Genomic DNA, 23,627 nt, shown 5'->3' on the forward strand with positions numbered 1-23,627 from the left:
GGTGAAGGGAAGGTGGGGTGCCTGGCTCCAGCTGCCATAAACACTGAGTGCACACTAGCAGGCCAGCTTTACTGCTGCAGGATTATGTACATGACCTGATCCAAAGAGAGCCATGCTGACAGCTGGTTTGGTAGTGCACAGGTTTGATATTAGCAGTTGCCTAATTAAGCCCTGGGAGGGCAAAACAAGTAGTTTCCTATTCCAGGGCAGGGAATGAAACATAATGTATTAATAGAGGAAGGAAAGGAAAGGTATGATAGCTGAGCAGGGAATGGGTCTCCTATTTGCCCCTAAGCCACATAACACTTAAGCCTGTGGGCGTAAGCGTGGGTGTCTGTGTGCTGCTCACTTGCTTCTCTCTGCAGTTGTACACCCTCAGGTAATGAAACCTCCATCTGCTCACACAGAGATGTGTGAATTGATTTTGTAGAAAGCAAAAAGTGGATTTAACTATTCATCAGTGATGCACAGACTGTGATTACTAAGACAAGAAGAGGGCAAAGAACATTTATCGCAAACAACGGAGGAAGCTTAACCTTAGTGATGCAGCTATCTAGTGTTAAAAGACTTTGCTCCCAATACATGACTGGTCAGTAGTGCTGTTAAAAGTTATTGTTCACTCTAAACATTTGTCTTTCCAAGACCCAGAATTGTATGTCCAGCAAAACAGACTGGGAGAGCAATCTCCAAATGGCTAATTATAACAGATGTGGATTTTGACTAAGTGGAAAGAAGAAGCACTGGTGGGGTCCAGGCTGAGGGTGCTGTTTTATACTGCTCCACTAGTGCAGCTGTTCAAACTTTTTTTCTGTACTAAATCCTGACAGTCTCAAAAGTTTTTCAGGTGCATTTCAAAGCCTGGAGTAAGAGTCTGGGTACCAGACAAGGAAGGTGTTACTGGATTGTTGATGGTAGCCATGTTTTACTTCTTCTCATTTATCCCAGAAAAGTACATTGCTCTGAGAAAGAATAACTTTTTTTTTCATTAGTTGTTGCAAACTCTGGTCTGCATTGTCTTGAAATAAGCTTTATATTAGATTTCATCCCTCACACTCACACAGGATCAATGACTGCTGTGATTAGGAAGTCATTAGAGACCTCTTGACTCTCTTTGGCTGTGTATAAACACCTCAAAAATGAAGGGTGAATCCATGCTGAGAGACGATCTGCTCTTGCCTTCCCCTCCACCAAGTCAATCCAGCCCTTATTAGCTCTGTTTTTCCTAATGAACACAAAGCAATGCAACCCAAAGCTTTGGGTTCAGCTCAGCCCCTGCTAAAACCCTTAGCAAGATTCCTCTGGAATTCAGTGAGAGAAGGATGAGATCCTTCATGAGCTTTTCTTGCTAAATAATACTGGCTTTGGATTTGTCTCAATGGATAATACTGAAACGTGAGTGTCAACATCTCTTCAAGGGGTATTTGAGGTAGTGGTGGGCCAGAAGAAATGTTTTAGGTCCTATTTAGTGGCAATTTATCCATTCATCACATGCATTTATATTTGTAGAGGGCACCTAAATCTTGCAAAAGCGTTTTAGGTCTTCCAGGCCTGTTGGCTTCCCCCCCATTCCAGGCATTGTCTGAGGGCTCTTGTCTACAGCATCCAGAAACTCAGACTGCTGTAAAACCCAGCATCTAATTGATGGTGAGTGCTAAACTGTGCTTTTCTAAGGCTCATGTCATGAAGCATTTCTAGAGATAAGCTTTTATTGTGGTTTAAATTCAACAATATTCCTGGTTCTTATACAGATACCCAGATTAGTGTGGTTTCCTCTCTACCAGTCCTGAGCTGGACCCAGAGGTCATCCCACACATTCTCTTTGGCAGACCCTTATGCTTCTTTTTCTTGATTTCTCGATGAAAGTGTGTGGTTTGCTACGTATCTCTGAGCTCCATAACTCCAGGAGCAGGACAGTTGCTTTCTATTTGTTTTCTTGGTGGAGTTTGGGTTTTTTTTGGGTGGGGTGGTTGTTTGTTTGGTTGGTTTTTTGGTGTTCTGTTTTGTTTGTTTTTGCTTGTGGTTTGGTTTTCTTTTTCCATTTTTCACCCCTTGACAAGTTCCAGGCTAAGGATTTAGCTTGCTGGTTCTGTTCACATGCTTCTCTGAGTGTCCCTAGGGATGGACAGTTACCTTCCATGTTCCCAGGAATGGGGTCTCCATCTTCTTACTGTGGATGCCAGACTATATAAAATGCCTGCTGCTGGTAGTTACCTCCTGATGATCTCCTGGCTGAGGGTGAGGCCCTAACATGGTGCTTTTTGGTTTGTTGGGTTTTTTTTCCTCATTGAAACAAGTGCACTATTCTGTCAGAGTTTGCTGGTGGTGTTTGTAAAATAGTGAGAATGGGAGGGAATGAAAGCTTGTACTAACAAGTAGGGCATACCCAGAATTTCTTGCTTCTTGGAGTGGTATTTGACAACCCAGTTTGGCCAAGGTTTAGTCAGAATTTCAGGGTTTTTCCTTGTTAGGTTCAGGTGGGACTGTCTTTTGGACTCAGGTGGGGCTGCCCAAGGATTTGTTTCCCAGTGCACAGAGAGTGGTCCCGTGGACTCCTTTCTGATTTTGCATGCACAAGTTGCTTCTGCTGCATTCTTCAGCAGTGCAAATCCTTCAGGACAGCCCTCATCGCCCCTCTTTGTATTCTTATAGCCAGCCAGGGGTGTTCCAGACTCACCTGTGGCTGCCACAGCTTTGTCATGAGGATTTAGGCAGGATGTTGTCTGTGTGAGGAGGAATAGTGCTACTTTCTTGAACTGCAGCATGTGCTCTGTGGCATCTGTGTTTGCTGTTCTGTGGTAACTGTGACAGAGGTGGAGGGGCCACGCAGCACACCCGGGGTAAGGGCAGCCCTGGGGTTTGCATGCTGCAGCAGAGCTGGGCTGGGAGCCTTCAGAGGCTCAGCCCACAGCCCTGCAAAACAACACAAACACTGTTGGCTGGAAGTACCAGAACGTGTTGGCACAACAGCTGGTGGCTATTTAGTAACTAAAGGCAAATCTCCTTCTCAGGGAGGGGTTACGGGCTGCCTTGAAAGTGACTTCAGAGATGTGAGAATTCACACAACAGCTGTATGGGTTATGCTGAAAGCTTTTCACATACCAGTAGTGCTGATATTGTTGTTCACTGAGATAAAAATTGTATTTCTACATGGTGCCAGGACATAGTTTATTGAAGAGACACTTCTTTCCATGGAAGAGATCAAACCAGGCTATAAGTGCATGGATGCCTCACTCTGTGCTAGAGTAAGGGGAGAACCTGACTGACATCAGTGGAAACTTGTGGCCAAACTCCTACTCAGAAGTTATTTTACAGTTACTTACAAAGCTGCCCCTGTTTTTTTCAGAGATTTTTGTCTTTGCCTATATGCCCATTTACCAGGATGCAACCAACAGGTTGTAAGTTCACAGCCACTTTGTTGCTCTGCGTCCACACCTGTTCTGGGATAGCTGAACCTTCTTCAGGAGACTTGTGACATGTGGATAGCTACAAGGGCATCAATAATCCTTGATGCAAAAGCACTGAACACCATGGCCTGGGTATAGAAATCTGCATTTCTCTGCCTGTGCCTTTGACCCTGCTGCACCAGTGTCTGCACTAGACCCTGCTGCACCACCACCTGTAGAAATTTCCTGCATTACTCAGAAATCACTGAAAGAGATTGATTTTTTTTCCGATTTGAATATGTTCTTCTTCCACTGCATCTTCTGCCATCAATCCCTCCCATGTGTTTCCTTACTAGTATGCAGATTGTTTTTTCTTTGAACCAGTGCTGACTAGATTTTTGATCTGTTCTGCTAACACCTTATGCTTGTGAACAGAAGCTGTTCTGCTGGTTCAAACATAAACCTCATAAATGGCATTTGTCAGAAGACAGATGTGGCAAAGGTCACAACTATTGTGCTTCTGAGTATGTTGCCAATGCAGGGGTTCATATTATCAGGGATTTAATGTGCTCCTGCCTATTCTGCCTGCCCAAACTGCAGCTCTGTCTGGCAGCACATTTTAAGGTGGTATGGAAGAGTGTGGCCTCAGTAATCCACATGTCTGTGACCTTGATCCTGATTGCTGAAATTAGCTTTAAAAGCATTTAAGCTCAAAACCCTCTCCATAGCTTTCATCAGTACTGTCAAGACAAGGAAGCACAGCCATAGCTATCCTAGTGCATAGCCATGAATTCCCTACCAGCTTTTAGTATTCTTCCTGGAGAAACTCATTAACTTCAAGGCCTGACATTTACCATCACAGAAAGAAACTGGCTTTTAATGGTTTTCTGTAAAGCCCTGTAAAAGACAAGGGCTGTGTCCCAGAATTCAACTCCATTCAGAACAAGTGGGATGTAAGAATGTAGGAGCCAGGATGTAAAATACACCCATTTTTGTCTACACAGAATTTTTTTGCACAATTCCATCTGTGATATTTAATCTCCTAATGCTATCCACTGCTTGATTGTCCCTGGAGTGACTGGATCACTGCTGTTGAAGGTGAATTGATGTTTTCTTCACTCTTGACTTGACATTTATTTTTTTTTCTTTGAGACAGCCAGCTATAAAAGATTAAAATTAAGGCCTCCTTTGCTTTATCTTTCTTATCTTACTTCTAATTTGTGGTGCTTTAGAAGTAATTTCAAGTTTTCTTCTTTCTCCTCTGTGTTCAGGGTTGAACGTGGTCTTTTATTGGCCTGAGTACCTTGCCACAGAGGGTTGTAGTTTGTCTTACAGTATTGCAACATTTGTCTAGTTGAAAATGTTGTAGAGAAATAAAAGGAGTATCTTCTGAAATCTAAAATTACCCAAAACCTAACAAAAATATTGTAAGAAGAAAATATTATAAAAAGACATGAGGTCTGACAGAGAATGAGGAATTATGCTGGTAACAATTGTGAACACCTGTGTGACTCATGGCCCGTACTTATACACACATATACTGTATTTGGTAAGAAAGGTAATGCTGAGAACAAAAATGAACACAATATCCTCTAATTGTGTAAGAATGGCTTTGAAAGATTATAAGGCACTTGATTAGTAGCTGGGAAGAACGTGAGATAGTCACAGCAACTTTAAATATAGACTGGAGCCTTAAGTTTGAGTATGCATGGCATGAAAATGGAGCTTTGGCATGGCCATATGAAAGCTGAGAACATCCAGATCTGTCAGAAAAAAAGAAGAAAAAGTGACAATGAGAAAAATATTCAACACTCTATCTAAACCTCTGGATTAGCATTTGAAGTAAAATCCCTACGTTAATTCTCTTCCTCTCCTTTTTTGCTTTCCTAATCAGTACTGAATCACTTGGATAAATAAACCAACTTTCAAAAGAAACAGTATTTAAGGCCCTAATGCTTTTAGTTCATAAAGAGCAAGAATAAGTGGGCTTTTTTGGGGGTGGAGGGAGCAGAATTTGCAGCCTCTGCCAACCACAGACTCTAATCTGTGGCGAATTGAAGTCAGATGTTCAGACTTTGGTGGGATTCACTGTTAGCATCCAGGCACATTCCACATTCAGGGGTGTTTATTGGACCTCCTGGTCAGTGCTAAGCCCTTTTATTTTTACAAGTCTGTATGAGTGTGTATGTGTACATATGTAATATGTAGGTAAAGCTCAACTATGAACAAGTTGCCTGATCTAGAATTACTCATGGAATGAGCAAGAGGAAACCATAAATCCAGCCTGTTTGTAGTCCCTATCTAGAGTCTGAATCCCAGTAGACTGAATCCCAGATATTTGAGGATGTTTAGGCAAAGATGACATTATATTAGCTGTGTTTCTACATACTTTCCCTGGATTTCCCTACCAGTCAGTGTGTTGGGTTAGATGAACTTTGTTCTCATTCAACAATGAATACTTGTGATCCTATAGACTCATCGATGGTCTACTGCAAGTTCTTCAGCACAAAAAATGAGAGAAACATCTGTGCCTGTAGAGATGAGTTAGGGTGCTCACTGTGTGTATTGTGTGTATTGTGACTAATGACATTTATAGTGCTGTTTCCCTGCTTTGAAGAAGGAAAATTTTGTAGCTGTCATGCAGGACATTAAAGAGGAAGGAGATGAGCTAGGAGAGAGGAGGAAGGAGCTCTCTGGCAGTGTGGAAGTGCAGGGGACCTGAGCCTGGGGATCAGAGCTGATGGGTTCTAGGTTAAAACACACACTTTTGAGTTTTCTGTTAGCAGAGAGTTAAATAAATCCAAGGTTTCCATAGCCCAAGGGGAATACTTGGGCAATGCTGTGTAACATTTAATAATTAGGGTGAATGGCATTCAAATGTTTCACTATTTTTCTGGTGAAGACTTATGTGATTCAAGGTGAAGTAGATGAGGTATAGCATGAGAAATCCACAGATTTCTGCTTCAGAACATGCCAAGGGAGGAAATAGTCTAGGGTAGGCTCATGGTAGTCATAATCTTGCTTCCCTCTGGCTTAAAGGAGCATTTTCAACCTGGATTTCCCAAATCCCTGTAAGTGTGGAATGTTTGCCCAGGTTCTCCCTAAAAGGATGGCTCTGCAGAGCTAGCATCATAACAGGACCCTGCAAACCTACTTAGGCATGTAATTCCTGAATGAGGCATGGGTTAAAGCCTTTGCTGTTTGATGTGTGTACTTTAGCACAAGGCTCCCACACAGCACAGTGGCTTTTTTGAACATGCTGCCTGCTTGTGTAGGAGGGCAGTGGCAAGGCAGTCAAACCAATGAAAAGGAAGGCTTCTACTGTTCCAATCCCCCTCCTACCTCCACTGATCCCATGGGAAGCCTATTTAGGGAGATCATCCAGCAAAATCCAAGCAACACTCCCCTCCACCCCCCTGGTTACCCACAGCTATTTGTTTTGTTGTGTTTTCCACCGGGTAGGTTTCCAGCCAGCTGGCCCCTCACCGGGCCATGGTCTGTGATGTGAGTGCCAGCGATGGTGCACAGGGAGAAACCTGGGAGCTCAGGGACAGGGACAAACAAGCTCAGACACTCTGAGCTAAAGTATGTCCCAGCATGCCTGAATATAAATATAAAAAAGGCATCAGAATCAATAAATTATTTGCATGCTATGTATCACACATGGGGTTTGGCAGTGAGAATAAGGTCGGTGTTGTGGATAGCCTTACACACTCAAGCAGGATCCCCCCACTCCTCTGGCAGTACTGTTTTGCACAAGTGACCCCTCTGACTTCAGTGGAAATGCTTGTATTTTCCAAGTTGGAGGAAACCCATGGCACTGTCTACTCCCAGCTCACTCCAGCTGGCTCTGCTGTGTCAATTCAAAGGGAGCAAATAGCCACTTTTTCTTGTTCATGTTTACAACAAGTTCTAGTACTGCCTTAAACAAAGATAAGGGAATGTGGGGTTTATAGCTCTCTAGGCCACAGAGCAGTATCTTTCTGGGGTGAAACACTGCGTGGTGGCAGAAATACTTCTCTGTATGCTCAGATAAGTGAAGCATTCACACCAGCACTGAAATTCAATGGGGAAAGACCTTGCAAGAATGTCAGCAGTTCTTTAAAGAAATGCTTTGTATTTTTCAGCACAAACTAGTCCCAAACTTTTCTATCCAGGAAAGGATCCTGTTTCACTTATTTGTATTGAAATGAAAAAATATATTTTGCTCCTATTCACTTTCTTTTAAATGCATATGAACTCAATTGAGCTGTGCAAACACAGGTATGTAGAATAGCAACAGCTGTACTGTATTCAAAGGGTAGATATAGAGACAGGCTACTGGAAATGGTCTTGATATCCTTAGCTCTGCACACAGAACTCTTCAAGTGGCTCTTTCTTTCCCTTTCTTTACATTGGGGAAGACACCAATAGGCCAAGGACTTGGGGGAATGGCTTCCAGCTCAAAGAGTAGATTTAGATTAGATATTAGGAAGAAATTCTCCACTGTGAGAGAGGTGAAACACTGGAATAGGTTGCCCAGAGAAGCTGGGTGCCCCAGTTCCCAGAAGTGTTCAAGGCTGGGTTGGATGGGGCTTTGAGCAACCTGGCCTAGTGGAAGGTGTCCCTGCCCATGGCAGTGGAGTTGGAAATAGATAATTTTTAAGGTTCCTTTCAACCAAACCTATTCTATGATTGTATGAAATTCTTTATCAGATCCAGTTCATTCCCAAGGGGTGCACACAGTTCTGCTGTTAGTACAGCACCATGGTGAAAGAAGCAAATCAACCCGCAGAGTCCACTGCACAAACAGCCTTAACCAAATTTGCAGCCCAGCTTAGCCCTTTAAAAATATTTGGGGGGAGTGATGTCAGCACCTGGATTGCCAATACACTTGTTGGTCTCCACCCTCATCCTACTTTAGTTCCCACACAGGGACAAAGCATCCAGACCGAGTGGGAGATAGGCAGAAGCTTGGAGGGAAAAATTATCTGCAGTGACCCAAAGTCCAGAGGCAGAACCACTGGGCTCCATTTACCTCCTCAAGGTAAAAGAACTGGCTTACTTATTAGGTCAGATTTTCTTGTGTGCAAGGACATAGGAGGCTGGCAAAACAACCTGAAAATGTAGGAATTTGTTAACTGCATGCACTAGGCTTTTAATATTTAACCTGTAGACTAAAGTAATTTCAATTGAAACTCTCTGTCTTCATGCTGGTATGGTCCCAAGGCTTCTCATTTGCACTAGAGATGTTACAGCCTAATCTCGTTGTGTAGCTGAAATTCTTTGTCTAGACTTAATGCTTCATTTGTTAAAGGGTTCCTATTTTATTTATATGATATGCAGAGATTAGTGCATGATATTAGTGATAAAGTATTCTCTTTTTTCTGCATGTACTCCAAAATCATATAAAATTCAAAAATGGCTGTAAAGTAAATAAAAACAATAACCAACACAAAAGTTTTAGATGACAACTTGAATGGGATTTTTGAAATATGAGATTTTTAGCATTTTTCAATTAAATTTCAATTCCTTGAAATTTCAGGAAAGGCAGAAGTTTCTTAAGAATAAACTATTTCATCTGTGGAAATGACTAACAAAATATGTGAAGTTCTTCAGAAACGAAAATGTCTAACCTTAGGTTCTCCTCGTACTTTTAATAGTAACAAATAATTCAGATTTATTAGTCTTTCTCTATAAAATAATAGCTTGCACTCAGTTTCTCAAAAACAATACAGCAACAAATATAGGAATTTAAAAACTCTTAGTAGTGTATTTACATATATACTTGTTGAAAGTGTTGAATGGGACTTGGGGCACTATTTATTTGAAAATACTTGCAGAAAGTAGCATTGACTTTCACAGACTGCTCACCCCTGTGTACTGTATTTTGGAGTGGCACTGGGAGTATCCTTGTCAAACACTGTAAATCAAAGAAGGTGATAAGCTGCCAAAGATGGCTTTTAATTCTTAGCCTCCCAGTGCTTAGGGATGCCTGGCCACTGCAACAACATTTATTTAGACTGACATAAAAAGCTCTACTGAATCTGCCACCTTCATGCATCTGTCCTTTACATGGTTGTTTTTTTTTTTTTTTTTTTTTTTTTTTAAAGAGCCTGTGACCTGAAGGTTGAGCTCAAGGACACATCCAAGCAAGTCACCAGAGTTTTCCCTTTGCTCTTCCTGCTGACCTCTGCTCTCTCCTCTTCACTCCCAAAAAATGGAACGTTCCACACGAGAAATTTGCCTCAACTTCATGATTGTCCTGATTACTGTGATCCTCATGTGGCTCCTTGTGAAGTCTTATCAGGATTGAAAGACTCTCAGGAACTCTGGAGGTGATTTCAGTGTGTGCCTCCACAGACATCAGTAACACTCACAGCATGCCACAGCAATTAGCTTTCAGTCAAGTGAACCTTTATTTTTTACTCTCTCCTATCTGTTGCCTGAGCTAATGTTTGTAATGTGTCTGTGATGGTGTAATTCTTTCAGTCTGCAGTGATCCAGCTGTAAAATGTAAGATGTTTAGGAACAGTTTGATGTGGCTGTCTCCTGGTAGTTTATCTGAGTGTTGTACTCCCAGCCCACCATGCTGGCTTGTTTGGCATCAGTGTTGGGTTCTGGAGAATGTAAAACTGCAGTGTGTGATGTAAGAGCCTGTATTATCCAATGTAAAAGGCATAAACTTGCTTAGCAAAAAGGGATGTGAAACCTCTGCTTTCACTTGCACATTTTGTTTAAATAAAGACCACATAAACCCTTTTTTTTTTGAGCATTCTTCATCCCTCTCCTGACCTAAGCTGATAATAGGTGTGTTATAATGTGATACAAAAGTAGGGTTGTTTGCTTGTTCCTCCTAGTTACATTTTAATTTGTATTTTTTAGAAAGTGCTGTAGAATGGAAATCCTGCAGCATAACAGACATGTAACCAAATATATGACCTGCTTGGGTGACTTTACTGTCCAGAGGGTCTTGCACACTTGGTGCCTGTGGACACAGACTTCATTGGGACACTGTCAATAATTGAGTTTTCTGAAGCTTGATTTTGGGCAGGGATTCCCACAGTTCTATTTTGGGCCAAGCTATTTTTGGAGCAGTGGCTGGAAGGATGAGCCTGGCCAACTGTAGGCTCCTGCTGGCACCCCAGCCCTGCCATGAGCCTTGCCCAGAGCAGAATTCCCTCTGGGTCCAGTGTGGCACAGCTGTGCCCAGCTGCCCCAGGCTGAGGCGTGACTGAGTCTGGGTTGCCTTGATGGTGTTGTCACCTGCTAAAAAATCTTGAGCCAGCTTGAAGAGCCCACAGTTCCTGGGCTTGTGAAATCAGTAATCAAACTCCTCCTAGGAATTCCCCACTTGTCATTTTAACGGCTTCAGAGAATTGGGATCTTCAACAAAGCACAGCTTCCTGTAGGAAGGCAGTTAAGTATGTGCAATGCTGCTGATACACATCTCTTTTCCTTCCAGGAGCCTGGAAGGAGCAGGCAACAGTGCAGGGCTGTGCTGGGCTACCCAGGTCTTTGATGGTGAGGCAGAGCTGGCCCTCATGGGTGAGATTTGGGCCTGGACTTTAAGGAAAGAGCAAATATTTATGGTAGCACCACTTATTAAGGGTTTGTGTTGCTTAAAATTTGCTTATAAATGAGCCCTTGCCCTGTGTTATTTGTATTGCAGTCTGGGTTTGCAGTCTTGCAGTTTGTGCCTCTTGTTCTCCCAGTCAAGGAATCCCCACTGTGGTGCAATGCTGAAAAGTTACCTCTTGTTTATTCTTGGCTGCAAATGAGCAAAGTTGCCTCCAGCACCTCTAGGGGTGGCAAATTTTCTGAAAAAGACCACTGAGACATTGAAATGAACTTCTGTCAGCAATGGACACAGCCTTTCTCTGCAGCCCACCTTGCACTCTTTTATCAGTATTGCACACTGTCTGTTTGTGTTCATAGGCTTGGCTGAGACATGCAAGGAATGGCTGGAGAAGGACATGGAAAATCTATTTTTAAATACCATGAATACTTGATAATTCAGTATGAAAGATGAGAATCTTTCACTGGCTGTAACTCCCAGAAGAGAGCAATACCATGAGTGAATTGACATTTTTGGGCTCATCTCAGTCTAGCAATGGAAAAACCAGAGGTATGGGCTTCACTGTCTGAACCAGCAGAAACAGTTCAAAGTGATCCTAGCAGTTTTCAGATAGGAAGAATCACAGCATGGTTTGGTTTGCAAGAGACCTTTAAGATCATCTAGTTCCAATTCCCCCTGCCAAGGACAGGGACACTTTCCACTAACCCACTCTTTTGCTTTAGATCCATGCCCCTTGTCCTATCACTACATGGCCTCGTAAAATATTCCTCTCCAGCTCTCCTGCAGACCCCTTTAGGTACTGGAAGGCTGTAGGTGGTGTTCCCAAAGCCTTTTCTTCTCCAGGCTAAACATCTCTCTCAGCCAGTCTTCATAGGAGAGGTGCTCCAGGCTGCTGATCGTCTTTGTGGCCTCCTCTGGATGTTCTCCAACAGATCCACATCCTCCCTGTACTGGAACCCCAGAGCTGGATGCAGCACTGCAGGTGGGGTCTCAGCAGAGCAGAGCAGAGGGGCAGAATCCCCTCCCTGGCCCTGCTGCCCACACTGCTTTGGGTGCAGCCCAGGACACGTTTGGCTTCCTGGGCTGTGAGTGCATATGGCTGGGTCGTGTTCAGTTCTCAGTATCCAATGCCTCCAAGTCCTTCTCCTTAGGGCTGCTGTCAATCCATTCTCCACCCAGCGTGTATTTGTGCTGAAATATGCTAAGAGAATATTCTGGAGAGTTTGGGTCATCCACAACTTTTAGTCACCAATCTTTTCAGAGTCGACATGCCTCTGACTTTGACAATATGATTAAAGTAAATCACCTTGAACAAGTTCCTAAAAGTGACAATACCAACATAAGTGGTTCTCTTTTCAGGCATTTCTAGTTTTCAAGCAGATTTTTAATGAGATAAATTACTTGCCTGGGTAATTTGCCTGAAACTGAGGAAAAAGGAAATTCAACACTTGGTGCCAGATGCTGTGGAGAGCCAGCATTTTGTAGATGTACAGGCACATTAATGTCAAAGAACTTCAACCAAATACAGACATATAAAACCAAATTTTCCTAGTTTGAGGGACCTTAATGTAGGTGTTTGGTGTGACCCTTAAGGCTCAAACTCTCTCCGCTACCTTCTTGCTCAGCAAAGAATCCCTGGATGAGAGATGGCTTTGTGGAGATGCATGTTGTCAAGATTTCCCATCCCTTTGCAGTATAAAGGAGATGAACATCAGAGGACTTCTGGGCTAACAGTTATTTGTCTTTAGTTTATCAGCCAAATTATTTTAGGCAAAAATTTCATTAAAACAATATTTTGGTGTAAGTAGCTGCTCTATCCCCTCCAGGTTCTCTGGGTAAAGTGTTCCAGTGCTTGACTGTTCTCACAGCAAAAAAAGCTTTTCTTATGTTTAAATGTCTTTCCTGCCTTTGAGTTAGTTCCCATTTCCTCTTGTCTTGTTGTTGGGCACCACTGCGAAGGGTCTGGCTCTGTCTTATTCATTCTCACCCATCAGGTCTTTACATACACTGAGAAAACCCCTCTAAGCTTTGTCCAGGGTGAGCAGTCCCAGCTCCTTTAGCCTTTTTCTATATGTCAGATGTTTCCTCATCTTCATTACCCTTTGCTAGATTCCCTGCATGTCTGTCTTGTACTGGAAAGTGCAGGTCTGGACACAGCATTCCAGACAGGTCTCCAGTGCTGAGCAGAAAGGAAGGATCACCTCCCTCAGTCTACTGGCAATGTTCTGCCTGATGCAGAACTCTGTGTAACAGGAACTGCTCACGACAAGCAAAACAGTGGTTGCTCAGGACTGACCTGGCCCAAACGAGGTAATTTTCACTCTGACACCTAAGCATAGAATAATCAACCCCACACAGAACCAGAAGTCCAGAAGCAGTCTCTCTGTTCACCTTACTGGGCTTTGGATCAGACCATAGCTACCTAACTGTAGATGTTCAGATTTCAGAAGCTTGATTCTAGGCCTGGTAATTTGGAATTTCTAAGCTCTTAGCATCTCATTTCAGAGAAACTCAAGACATAGGATCTTCAGCATGCTTTTGGGAAAAACCAGACTAGTTTATGGGCCTGGATACCAAGCTAGAACAAATTTAGGCACCAAAATTTGAAACTTTGGCTAACCATTAGAAAATTGTTCAGTGGGGGTTACCAGAATGCTTTTATCAATCCAGTGTGTTTTCAGTTGAAACCACCAGATTCTCTATATTTTTTTCAAGAAAATTATTTTTAGCAAAGAAAAATAAAATTTGTCAAAGACAAATATAATGTATGAAAACCAACTGTGTTCATTTTGCTTTTGAATGATGTGTCAAGGCTGCTGTAGGCTGTGTGACCCATGCCCCCTTCTCCTTTATTGCCCAGGCTCCAGGCCAGGCAGGTTCTCTATCCCACGTAACATAACCAACCACTCTCATGTGGTACCTCCAAGTTGCAAGGTAGGAAATTGTCATGCAATGAGAGAGAGGTGAGTATGGCAAAAAAAAGTGGTTGACACCAAGGAACTGCACATGCTGCCTTCCTAAGTGGATTGATTACAAACATTTTCTTAGTGACATTTTTTAGTTTGCAAAGATTCACTTAAAATTCAGTTTTCTGTGGGGAAAAAAATGGCACACCGTGTAATCTCTGTGTTTCACAGATGGGAATATATAACATGAAATGTGTAAGTTCTGTGTATGTGTTCAGCAGATGACTAAGAAAATGAAGAATAAAATGCAGAACCTGGGGTTCTCGCCTTATCAAGGCAGCATTCCTGTGTATGCACAGAATCTTTCTCTGGGTCATGCCAACAAAAATGTGAAGCATAAATAACTTCCTCACTATGTAGCAAGTCCAGCACAGTTCTATTTATACAACTGCATTTGGAAGCATGCCAGAGGCAATAGATGCCCTTGCAACTCAAGAAGAACTTGGCACAATCATAATCTATATTTTGCTGGTGCAGTGAGCTGGAAGGGATCAAGAAGACTGACAGGTGCTGACTCCCAGGGTTGCCATTGTGGGGGCTTCTTAATCACTCTTCACCTGCACAGCTGAGCTGGTTTGCTCCCTGTGTGCTGGGTTTACCCACAGATTAACATCTCTTGGGTCTGAGCTGGAAAAGCCTTTGGCACGTTTCTCAGGGCCACATACAGCTGCTGCTCAAGCCAATCAACTCTGACCTCCCAGCTTAACAGTTCAGCAGTCAGCTTCTGCAGAGAGATGACAGCATTTTGAAGCAGGCTCTGCTATGCTTATCAGCTAATGCCAATCTCTACTCACACTGGGCTGATCTGTGAGGGAGTGCAATGAAGCACAAATTCATATATGGAACGAACAGAGGTGATCATCCCCACCCTTTGTGCTGTATTCCACTTGCACTTGCCAGTTCTTGGCTGCAGTGGGTGGATGAGGGAGATGAGTAATAATTTGGTTTTGGCAGCCGTTGTTAGGTAAAAGTAGACTCATGCTTCCTTCTAACTGCAGCTTGTATGGCAGGGCACAGGAAGGTTTTTATACGTGCTTGGATGTGCCTTAATCTTCTGGCTTTGCATTTATGCCTATTGGTGTACCCAGAGGAGGAGCCAGAGCTGTGTCTTTCTTCCAGATTACTGTTTTCCTTGTGTTTCAACTCTGCCCTCTTGGGAAACAGGCAGTGGGTTTTGTCTCAGCCTTCTGGCCAGAGATGTACAGTCTACCAGAATAATGTCACACCCTGTTCATGTCTGCTCCACCCTGCTTTCTCTGCCACACTGGGACAAGTATGGCTCAGATGACCTGAAGATCAAATTGATGGGGCCAGGATATTCATGGTGATCCAGGTATCTAAGTTGCTCAGGAGGGACTTAATCCCTCATGGATGTGTGCCTTGAGAGGAGGGCTCTACCTTGTGCTCATAGAAATCTGCATATTTCTACATGCACATGGCGTGTATGTGGGCTTGCACATCACTGTGACAGCCTGACCCAGATGCATCACCCAAAATATCGAGTGGGAGTGACTCAATTCCTTAATCAAAACTATGGGACACATTGAGCAATAAATAATCTAGAATGGATTTTGCATGTACCTCTTTTCCCTGTTGTATTCAACCCTTTTGCTGTTCAGCTTGTTGTTCACAGACGTCTCTTGGCATAGCTAAAAGCAAGGACATAATTTTTTAATACTTGCAGCACAGTTTCACTGGTGACTGCCAGTTCCAATAGAATTGACCCAAGCCTTGTTACCATGTTGAGCAGGATCTGTTCCTGCTTGCTGCAAGCCATTTCCCCAGTGTGCCCCAGTGGAGCTGGGCCTGGTTATATCAGACGAAGATCTGCCCCTCTGTGTCTCTCTGGTTCTGATCTGCCCTCCACAAAGTTCTGTTTTAGCATCCCCTGGAAGAGATATGCCAGAAGTAACTTTAGATCTTTCACTTCAACGCAATATTCAATAAGAGAATTTCACAATAAGCAATATTAATTAAAACTTTAATGAAGCTATGATATGGAAATAGTCTTTAAATCTGTAATACCTGCATTCCAAACTATGCTTTCGAACTGCTGGGTTCTAAAGCTTATTTGGCTTGCGACAAAGTAAATAATAACAATTAACTGACTTTAATAGACTTCTTTTGCAACAAATTTATTTTACAATCCTGGAAGAATTTTAAATCTAGTCCTTTTTTTTTAGCAGTTTAAATATAAGTGAAGTCAGAAGATAATAAGAATTGAAAACACAAAGCCTTGGTTGTTTTAATCTTTTTTCAGTCTGGGATACTTCTCTACTTAATGATAGCTCTGAGTACTTCAGCTGCATTTTCATTTGTGTATCATGAAAACTGTTAAACTGAAACTGTCTCATCAGATACAATCAATTTCATGTCATAATGAGGCCAAATAAAATCTCCTGTAAGATTAATAAGTGGGAACTTACACCCATTGTCCCAGAGCCACACTCCCTTTGCAGCCTTGGTTGTGAATTTTGGCTCTTCTCTCTTCTGAGGCTGCACTCACCTGAGCACTGAAATTACTGAAAACTCCCTTTCAGCCTTGGGGAAGGATTGTCTGCATTAACAGCTAGCTCCAAATGTGTAGTGCTCAGCTTCTAAATTTAAATAATGCCACACTGCATCCCCTGACATAGAACAGAGTGAATGTCAACAAAATTCAGATAGGAAACAAAACAATCAGCAATTTCAGCAAATAAAGGCCCATTTAGCCAGAAACAGAAAAAGATCACATTTGTTAATGCAAATATCAGAAAGACAAAGACAACAGTATCAGTAAGGAAGATGCAGCATATATTAAAGAAATCTTTATCAAAATAAACTCGCTGTTAAAAAGAAAATAATAACCCTCTAGCCTGACATTTCAAAAATAGGAAAAGTGCAATTAGGACAAAAGTGTCAACCAGAATAAGAGACTAAGGAGGCTGTAAGGCAAAAAGCACAGTGGCTATAGAAAACTCTAGTTTCACACTGCCTGCATAAAGTGGGAAAATGTCAAACTGGACTCTAATTCCTGCTACATTTTTTAGCAACATAAATTATTTCTCCCTGGGCAGTCAGACATCACAGAAGGAGAAGCCGTGCAGCCACTATCAGAACACAGGATCAGGATCAAATGTTACCTTTGTAAAATGATGACAGTGAACACAATGTGCATGAGGGAAACTTCCTTATGGAACTAGGAAGGCTGAAAGAAGGATCAGCAAAGCACAGGGAGGAGTTATTAATAAAATACTACAGCTCAAAACACAGAAAATGTATCTACATTAGCAAAACTGAAAAGAGCTCAGAAAGGTTAAATAAAAGGTTGTGAGGAGGGCAAGAAAACTGTTGATTAACACCAGGGCAGATACATTAAAAGCTAAAAATAAAATACATCAGAAGCAGGCAACCTGCCAGGAGACTGCAGGGTTTGAAGATGATAGATACAGAGCAGGAGTGCTCAGAAATTATGTTTGATATAGGAAAGGTATATTAATTGCCTGCAGCAGTGCTCACTGTAGAAGGGATTAGGAGAGTTTCCATGCTAGAACTTTTATCTGCAGGTGATGAGTAATGGCCTCAACTGGTGGGCCAGAAGCCAATAGCATGAATGGTGATATATCAGCAGGACCAGATGATGTTCACCCGGTGATTTTAAAGGAGCTTGGATATGAAGTTGCCTGCCAAGTTACTGTGGAGTGTAACTTATTGCTCACATCAGACTGGCACCAGAGGAATGGGAGGTGGCAGATGAAGTATCAGTTTTTAAGAAGACTGCAGAGGACAACTGGGCAGTTACAGACCAGGAAGCTCCATTTCCATATTAAAAAAAAAAAAAAAAAAAAAAAAAAAAAAAAAAAAAAAAAAAAAAAAAAAGCCAAACCAGAGAAAATCAGACAGGATTCAAAGGCATATAATTGCTGTGGGTTGTCAAGCATTGGAACAGGCTTCCCAGGGAAGTGGTGGAATCAACACCTCTGGAGGTATTTAAAAGATGTGTAGATGCGGCACTCAGGGACATGATTTAGGGGTGGACTTGGCAGTGCCAGGTTAATAGTTGGAGCCAATGATTGTAAGAGCCTTTTCCAATCTCAAGAATTCTACACCTCTATGAATCTAAGTGGAAAAGTTGGCAAGGCTTCTGCAAAGGGAAATCCTGCTCTTGGTATCTATTACAATTCTGAAACAGTAAAAGCGAGCCAATCAATAAGTTTTTAAAACCACAAACTGTGATGGGAGAGAAAGGGGAGTTCTCCCTTTAACTGGGTGAATGATGGAAAGAGAGTGGCAGTGAACAGTGATACTGCATAATAAAAGGAGGTCCAAAGAGACTGCATTGTTTAACATAATTACAGGAAAAACAGAAAGATTGCAAAATTTTCTGGTGGTATAAATGTCACAGATGAAAGGTTGCAGAAAATCATCTGAATGCCAAATCATAAGTGATAAAATGGTAGATAAAAATTGACAAATGTGAAGGAGGATACACAGGGAGAAAGAACATTCTAACACAAAAAATAATGAGCTCAGCAGAAACCAGCATACAGTAAAAATCTAGAAATTATGGCAGAGAGTTCCTTGAACACATCAGCTCCATGGTCAGTGTTGGAAAAATTACCAAGGGCAACAAAATCATAAAAAGCATTGTAGCAGTTTCTACTTGAGAATAAACTAAGTAGACATAGATCCCTTTACCTTGGAAAAAAAAAAAAAGGTAGCTGAAGAAAAGACATGAGTAACAGCAAATAAGGGCAAAAAGACTGGCTATTTGCAGTCTTTCAGTATATCAAATAAATAGCGAACATAATAGTGACATATAAAATGAAGAAAGACATTTCACAAAGCAAAGCTGAAATGTAAAACTCAAAAGTACAAGATGTTTTGAAAGAAAACAGAACAGATATGTTTAAAAAATGTTTAGACAAATCTGCAGAAGGAAAAAAAAGACATTGAGTCCTGGCAAGCATGAAGATAGAATTGCTGGGTCCATAGGAAGCTTACCCCACAGACTGCTAAATCTCAGCAGGTATTTTGAAGAGTTATTGCACCTTGTTTCACCCATCATCAGGGCACCAATGTGACCAGTCCCAGCAGCAGGCACCAGGCATCTCACTGGGAAAGGCGATGGACCAAATAAGACAAAAGAAGTTTGTTAACAGCCTTAAAATAGATACATATAGCAGCAAAGAAGAAAGCAAAAAACCTCCTTTCATTGCACACAAAGTAATGGGTTTGGATGTTAGCAATGGAGACTTAAGAGCAGTTTCCTTAGTCTAACTAATGGGTGGTGTAATTGATTACTATGTGACGGTGCTGAGACGTGGGGCTACCAATGTCAAGAGATGCTGCTGCCAGTGCTCCCAGGCCATGGCTTCAAAAATCCATCAGAAATACTTTATAACAACTGTCCTTGCTTGGAGAGGGATACTACCTCTTGAGGCATTCCTATGAAAGCAAATATCAAAGGCTTCTTCCAGGATTTAAGACACCTCAGCCTTCCCAGCCTAGCTCAGTGAAAAGGAGGACATTTTTTACAATGAAGAGAAATGCTAATAGAAAATTGTGTAATTTTCTTACAGGAACAAACAAGAAACATGTGTCTAGGCCTATCTGGACTTGCCTTGATGAAATTTAGGAAGTGTTTAGGTGACTCAGAGCAGTGTTTCACAGCCTGGAAAATGCTTGTCTCAGTGAAGACAAATGCTGCACTGATTTTATTTCCTCCAGGCTGCTCCTGTCTCTTTGGGATCTCTCAGGTCTGAAGTGCAGGATCCTTGGCAGACCATCCCCAAGGTGAGGGAATTCACAACAGCTAACCCAAATTCAGGAAACTCTTGACAGAATAGAATCATAAATCATCTCAAGTTGGAAGGCAACCCATCAGGATCATTGAGTCCAACACCCTGCTCCTCGCAGCAAGATGTAAAACTAAGCCACATGGCCAAGAGCATTGTCCAGCCTCTCCATGAACTCTGACAGGCAAACTGAGCGAAAAATCACCCAATACAGATCCAAAGCCCTGAAGGCCATGGCCTCAGCACGACTGCCAAGCTCTGAATTCTGTCAGAAACTCAACTATACTTTACCTAATTTGATTAACAGGGCTTTCATGGGGATAGCTACCAAGCATCCCCGCTGCTATTGTTCCAGCACTCAGCGGCAGCAAAGGGCTGCAACACGGGAATTACCACGAGCTGGCGGAGAGGGTTGGGTTATTCCTTTTCCCTCGGAGGTCCAGGACACCCAGTCCATAGACCCGAGGGCTGAGCCGGCCCGGGCGCTGTCCAGGGTCCTGAACCGGCGGCGCTTCACCCTCCGGGGAGGCTCTGCCTGGAGGGAGGCGGTGGCAGAGTCGGGGTCGGGAGGTACCCTGGCACCGGGGGAAGAGAGTTGTCCACAACCTCTGGTTGCTTTTTAGAACAGGAAGAGAAATCTCGTGCTTTTATGCCAGAAAGGTCCTTGGTGATAACACAGATGGGTCAGCGGGGAGGCAATTAATAATAGAATCACTTGAGTGGGAAGGGATCCACGAAGATCACCCAAGTCCAACTTCTGTCCCTGCACAGGACGATCCCAGGAATCACACCATGTGCCTCAGAGCGTTTTACAAGTCCTTCTTTAACTCTGTCAGGCTTGGTGTTGTGACAACCTTCCTGGGGAGCTGTTCCAGTGCCCAACCACCCTCTGGGAGAAGAACCTTTTACTAATGTCCAACCTAAACCTCCCCTGACACAGCTTCAGGCCATTCCCTTGGGTCCTGTCACTGGTCACCACAGAGAAGAGATCAGTGCCTGTCCCTCCTCTTCCCCTCAGAAGGAAGCTGCAGACTGCAATGAAGTCTCCTCTCAGTCTCCTCTTCTCTAGGCTGAACACACCAAGCAATCCCTGTGGCTCTTCATACAGCTCCCTCCCTAGACCTTTCACCATCATAATGGCTCTTCCCTCACTGTAATGTGAGGCTGCTCATAAAAAAATGTTGGTGCTTATGTCTTTGAAGTGGACTTCTTTGGTTTTGTTATTGTTTTTTTTCTCTTATTAGTTCAAATTCATTGTATAGTCAGACATCAGTGGTGAATACTTAGGTTGTAGAGGTCTTGCAAGAAGATGAGTTTTGAAGGGAGAGCAAGACTTTGGTATTGAGGAGATAAGAATGCAGGTGAAAAAATAGGCAAGGAGGCAAAACCCAAAGCTGTCAATGGTTAACTCATTCAAAACTAGAAAAAGTTTTTAATAAGGTGAAAAAATAGGCAAGGAGGCAAAACCCAAAGCTGTCAACGGTTAACTCATTCAAAACTAGAAAAAGTGCCAAGCACTAAACAGAGGAAGCTGCCCCCTCTGCCAGGGATATCTGACTTTCTGCATTTAGGTGTTGTGCTTTAGCCCCAGGTGGCAACTCAGCACCTCCAGCCACTCCTTCACCACCCAAAAGAGGGATGGAGGAGGGAATCAGAAGGGTAGACGCAAGAAAAGTCACGGGCTGAGATAAAGATAGTTCAATAGGAAAAGCAAAGCCTCGCATACAAACAAAACAAAATGAGGAATTAATTCACCACTTCCTATGGACAAGTAGGTGTTTAGTCATCTCCAGGGAAGGGATACATTACTTTTACTGATTATTTGGGAAGACAAATACCATTACTCCAAGCATCCCCATTTCCTCCTTCTTCTCCCAGCTTTATATGCTGATTATGATTCCATATTATCTGGAATATCTCGTTGGTCCCAACTCTGTCCCCTTCAACTTCTTGTGCACCCTCAGCCTACTCACTGCTGGCTTGGTGTAAGCCCTTCTCAGCAATAACAAAAATATCTCTGTATAATCAACACTGTTTCCAGCACAGATCCAAAACATAGCCCCATAGTAGCTAATATGAAGAAAATTACCTCAGCCAAAATCGGGACAGATGTTGTTTAAAGGACAGATTTCAAATGTTGCAGGATGATGGTGATGTGATAGCTTTCAGCAAGATGAGACACTGTGTTCCATGCTCAGAGTATATAAATACATGGAAAAACATGAAATTCAACCATGCAAGAGAACTGGCTGCTACAGCAGCTGAGATAAAACAATGAGATCATATCCAAAAACTGTATTTGCAAAATACAAACCAAGATATTTCATTCTCAGGGGGTATCCTATTTGTCTTGAAACCTAAATTATTTTGCATTGCACCTCCTTTTCTTCAAATGTGACAAGTAGGTGTTATTCATCCAGGTACAGGGATTTTGTGAAACTGAATTCCTTAAGATGGGCAAAGCATTACTTGTCCTTGCTGGAGCATGATTATTGAGACTTGGTCATCTGACAGCAGTCTGCTGAGATACTCTTATTATGGGAGCTTGTTAACAAAATTTTTTTTCTCTCTAAACCACAATATTTCTCCCATTGCAGTATTTGTTACAGAAAATTTAACATGAAAAAATAAAACTATTGCAAGTGCTTTGATCCCAAGAGCAGCAGTGAGCTAAGGTGTCCTAGAATTAACTCCTGGCACAGTGCAAGACCAATGTAGAAGTCTCACTGCTAGTGCAGGTAATTCATCACTCTGCAGTCACCAACTGCAATGGGTATTTCATTTGTGCTTGTATCCCTCTCTGAAGTTTAGGCACTTGATATTAGGGTTATATTGATTAAATTTTCCATAGCATCACAGATGACCTAACCCAAATGACACAGGCAGCATTGCCTGACATGGTGATCTACCCCAAAGGCATTTCTCTCTCTTTTGGGGAAGAGAGTTTCTAATTCTCATCACTCAGATGTCTAGGAGCTGTCATTGCTGTGCCTAAAAAGTAATGGTATAGAACTGTGACATAGAAGTTAATCACTTTTGTGTATAAGACTCATAGGCAGTGATTATAGACATCCATAATAAATTGAAGAGGATCACAAAAAATACCATTTCTAGACAGTGATGTTTAATATTTCATTCTCTATTCTTGCACCTATACATGCAAAATGAAGTGCCAGCATCTCCACCTGATCTGCAGTTCAGACAGCTCCAAAATGCAGGTTCCCACCATCTCTTGTAGCTTTCAGAATTCCACTGGAATTAGAAATTAGTTTAACGCTCCAAAAGCACTGATATTTCACACAAAGAGAAAGTCACTGGCAAGCTTTTTAAATGGTCTATAAGGATAAGAATGCTTAGTCTACCCATTAATACAAGGGCACTCACACCAGCCATCAACGAAGGCTTTCTGACCCACTCTCTGTGTTGCCAGATGAAAAATCATCTACACCTGGAGAGCTAACACAATGCTTATTCTTCAAAATCCACTGGCCTGTGGAACTGCACAATGCCCATTGTGTAAGAAGGAGAACTGGAAAGCAATCAGCCCCAGTTCTGCCAAATTTTACTAGTTCACCAATCATGCAGGTGTGACTTTGTGTTGACCACCACAGACCACCAAAGAGACCCTCAGCACAGAAGAACACAAGTGTAAAGGGAGGGAAAATATGTCAATGATTTCAGGGAAATGACTATCATATATGTATGTGTATTCTGGGACAATCAGTGAATATGTTTGCAAAATACAGTATATAAACAGCAGCTTTCCTGTACTGAGCATGCACAGTATTTTGGAGGAGATATTCCTTTATGCCTCCAGACAATTAAAGAGCACCTGATTCTTAATATTACATTGGTGTTTATTTTATTTTTACTGATGCTTGGTTACAGCTAGATAGTTGATGTTCACATCTCCCTCAGACCTGCCTTTTTATCCAGCAAATGA

General features: G+C 42.3%; 1 protein-coding gene across 1 annotated transcript; it reads left to right on the forward strand.

Moving 5' to 3' along the window:
* The first annotated feature begins 8,297 nt into the window (after positions 1–8,297).
* On the forward strand, positions 8,298–10,125 carry SLN (sarcolipin). Its single transcript, XM_083881695.1, has 2 exons — positions 8,298–8,409; positions 9,476–10,125. Exon 2 carries the CDS (start codon positions 9,583–9,585, stop codon positions 9,676–9,678), a length of 96 nt encoding a protein of 31 aa, XP_083737821.1. The 5' UTR covers positions 8,298–8,409; positions 9,476–9,582; the 3' UTR covers positions 9,679–10,125.
* The last annotated feature ends 13,502 nt before the right edge of the window (positions 10,126–23,627 follow it).

Source organism: Zosterops lateralis (genome assembly GCF_965231275.1).
Source record: "Zosterops lateralis genome assembly, chromosome: 2".
In the NCBI taxonomy this organism is placed as follows: domain Eukaryota; kingdom Metazoa; phylum Chordata; class Aves; order Passeriformes; family Zosteropidae; genus Zosterops; species Zosterops lateralis.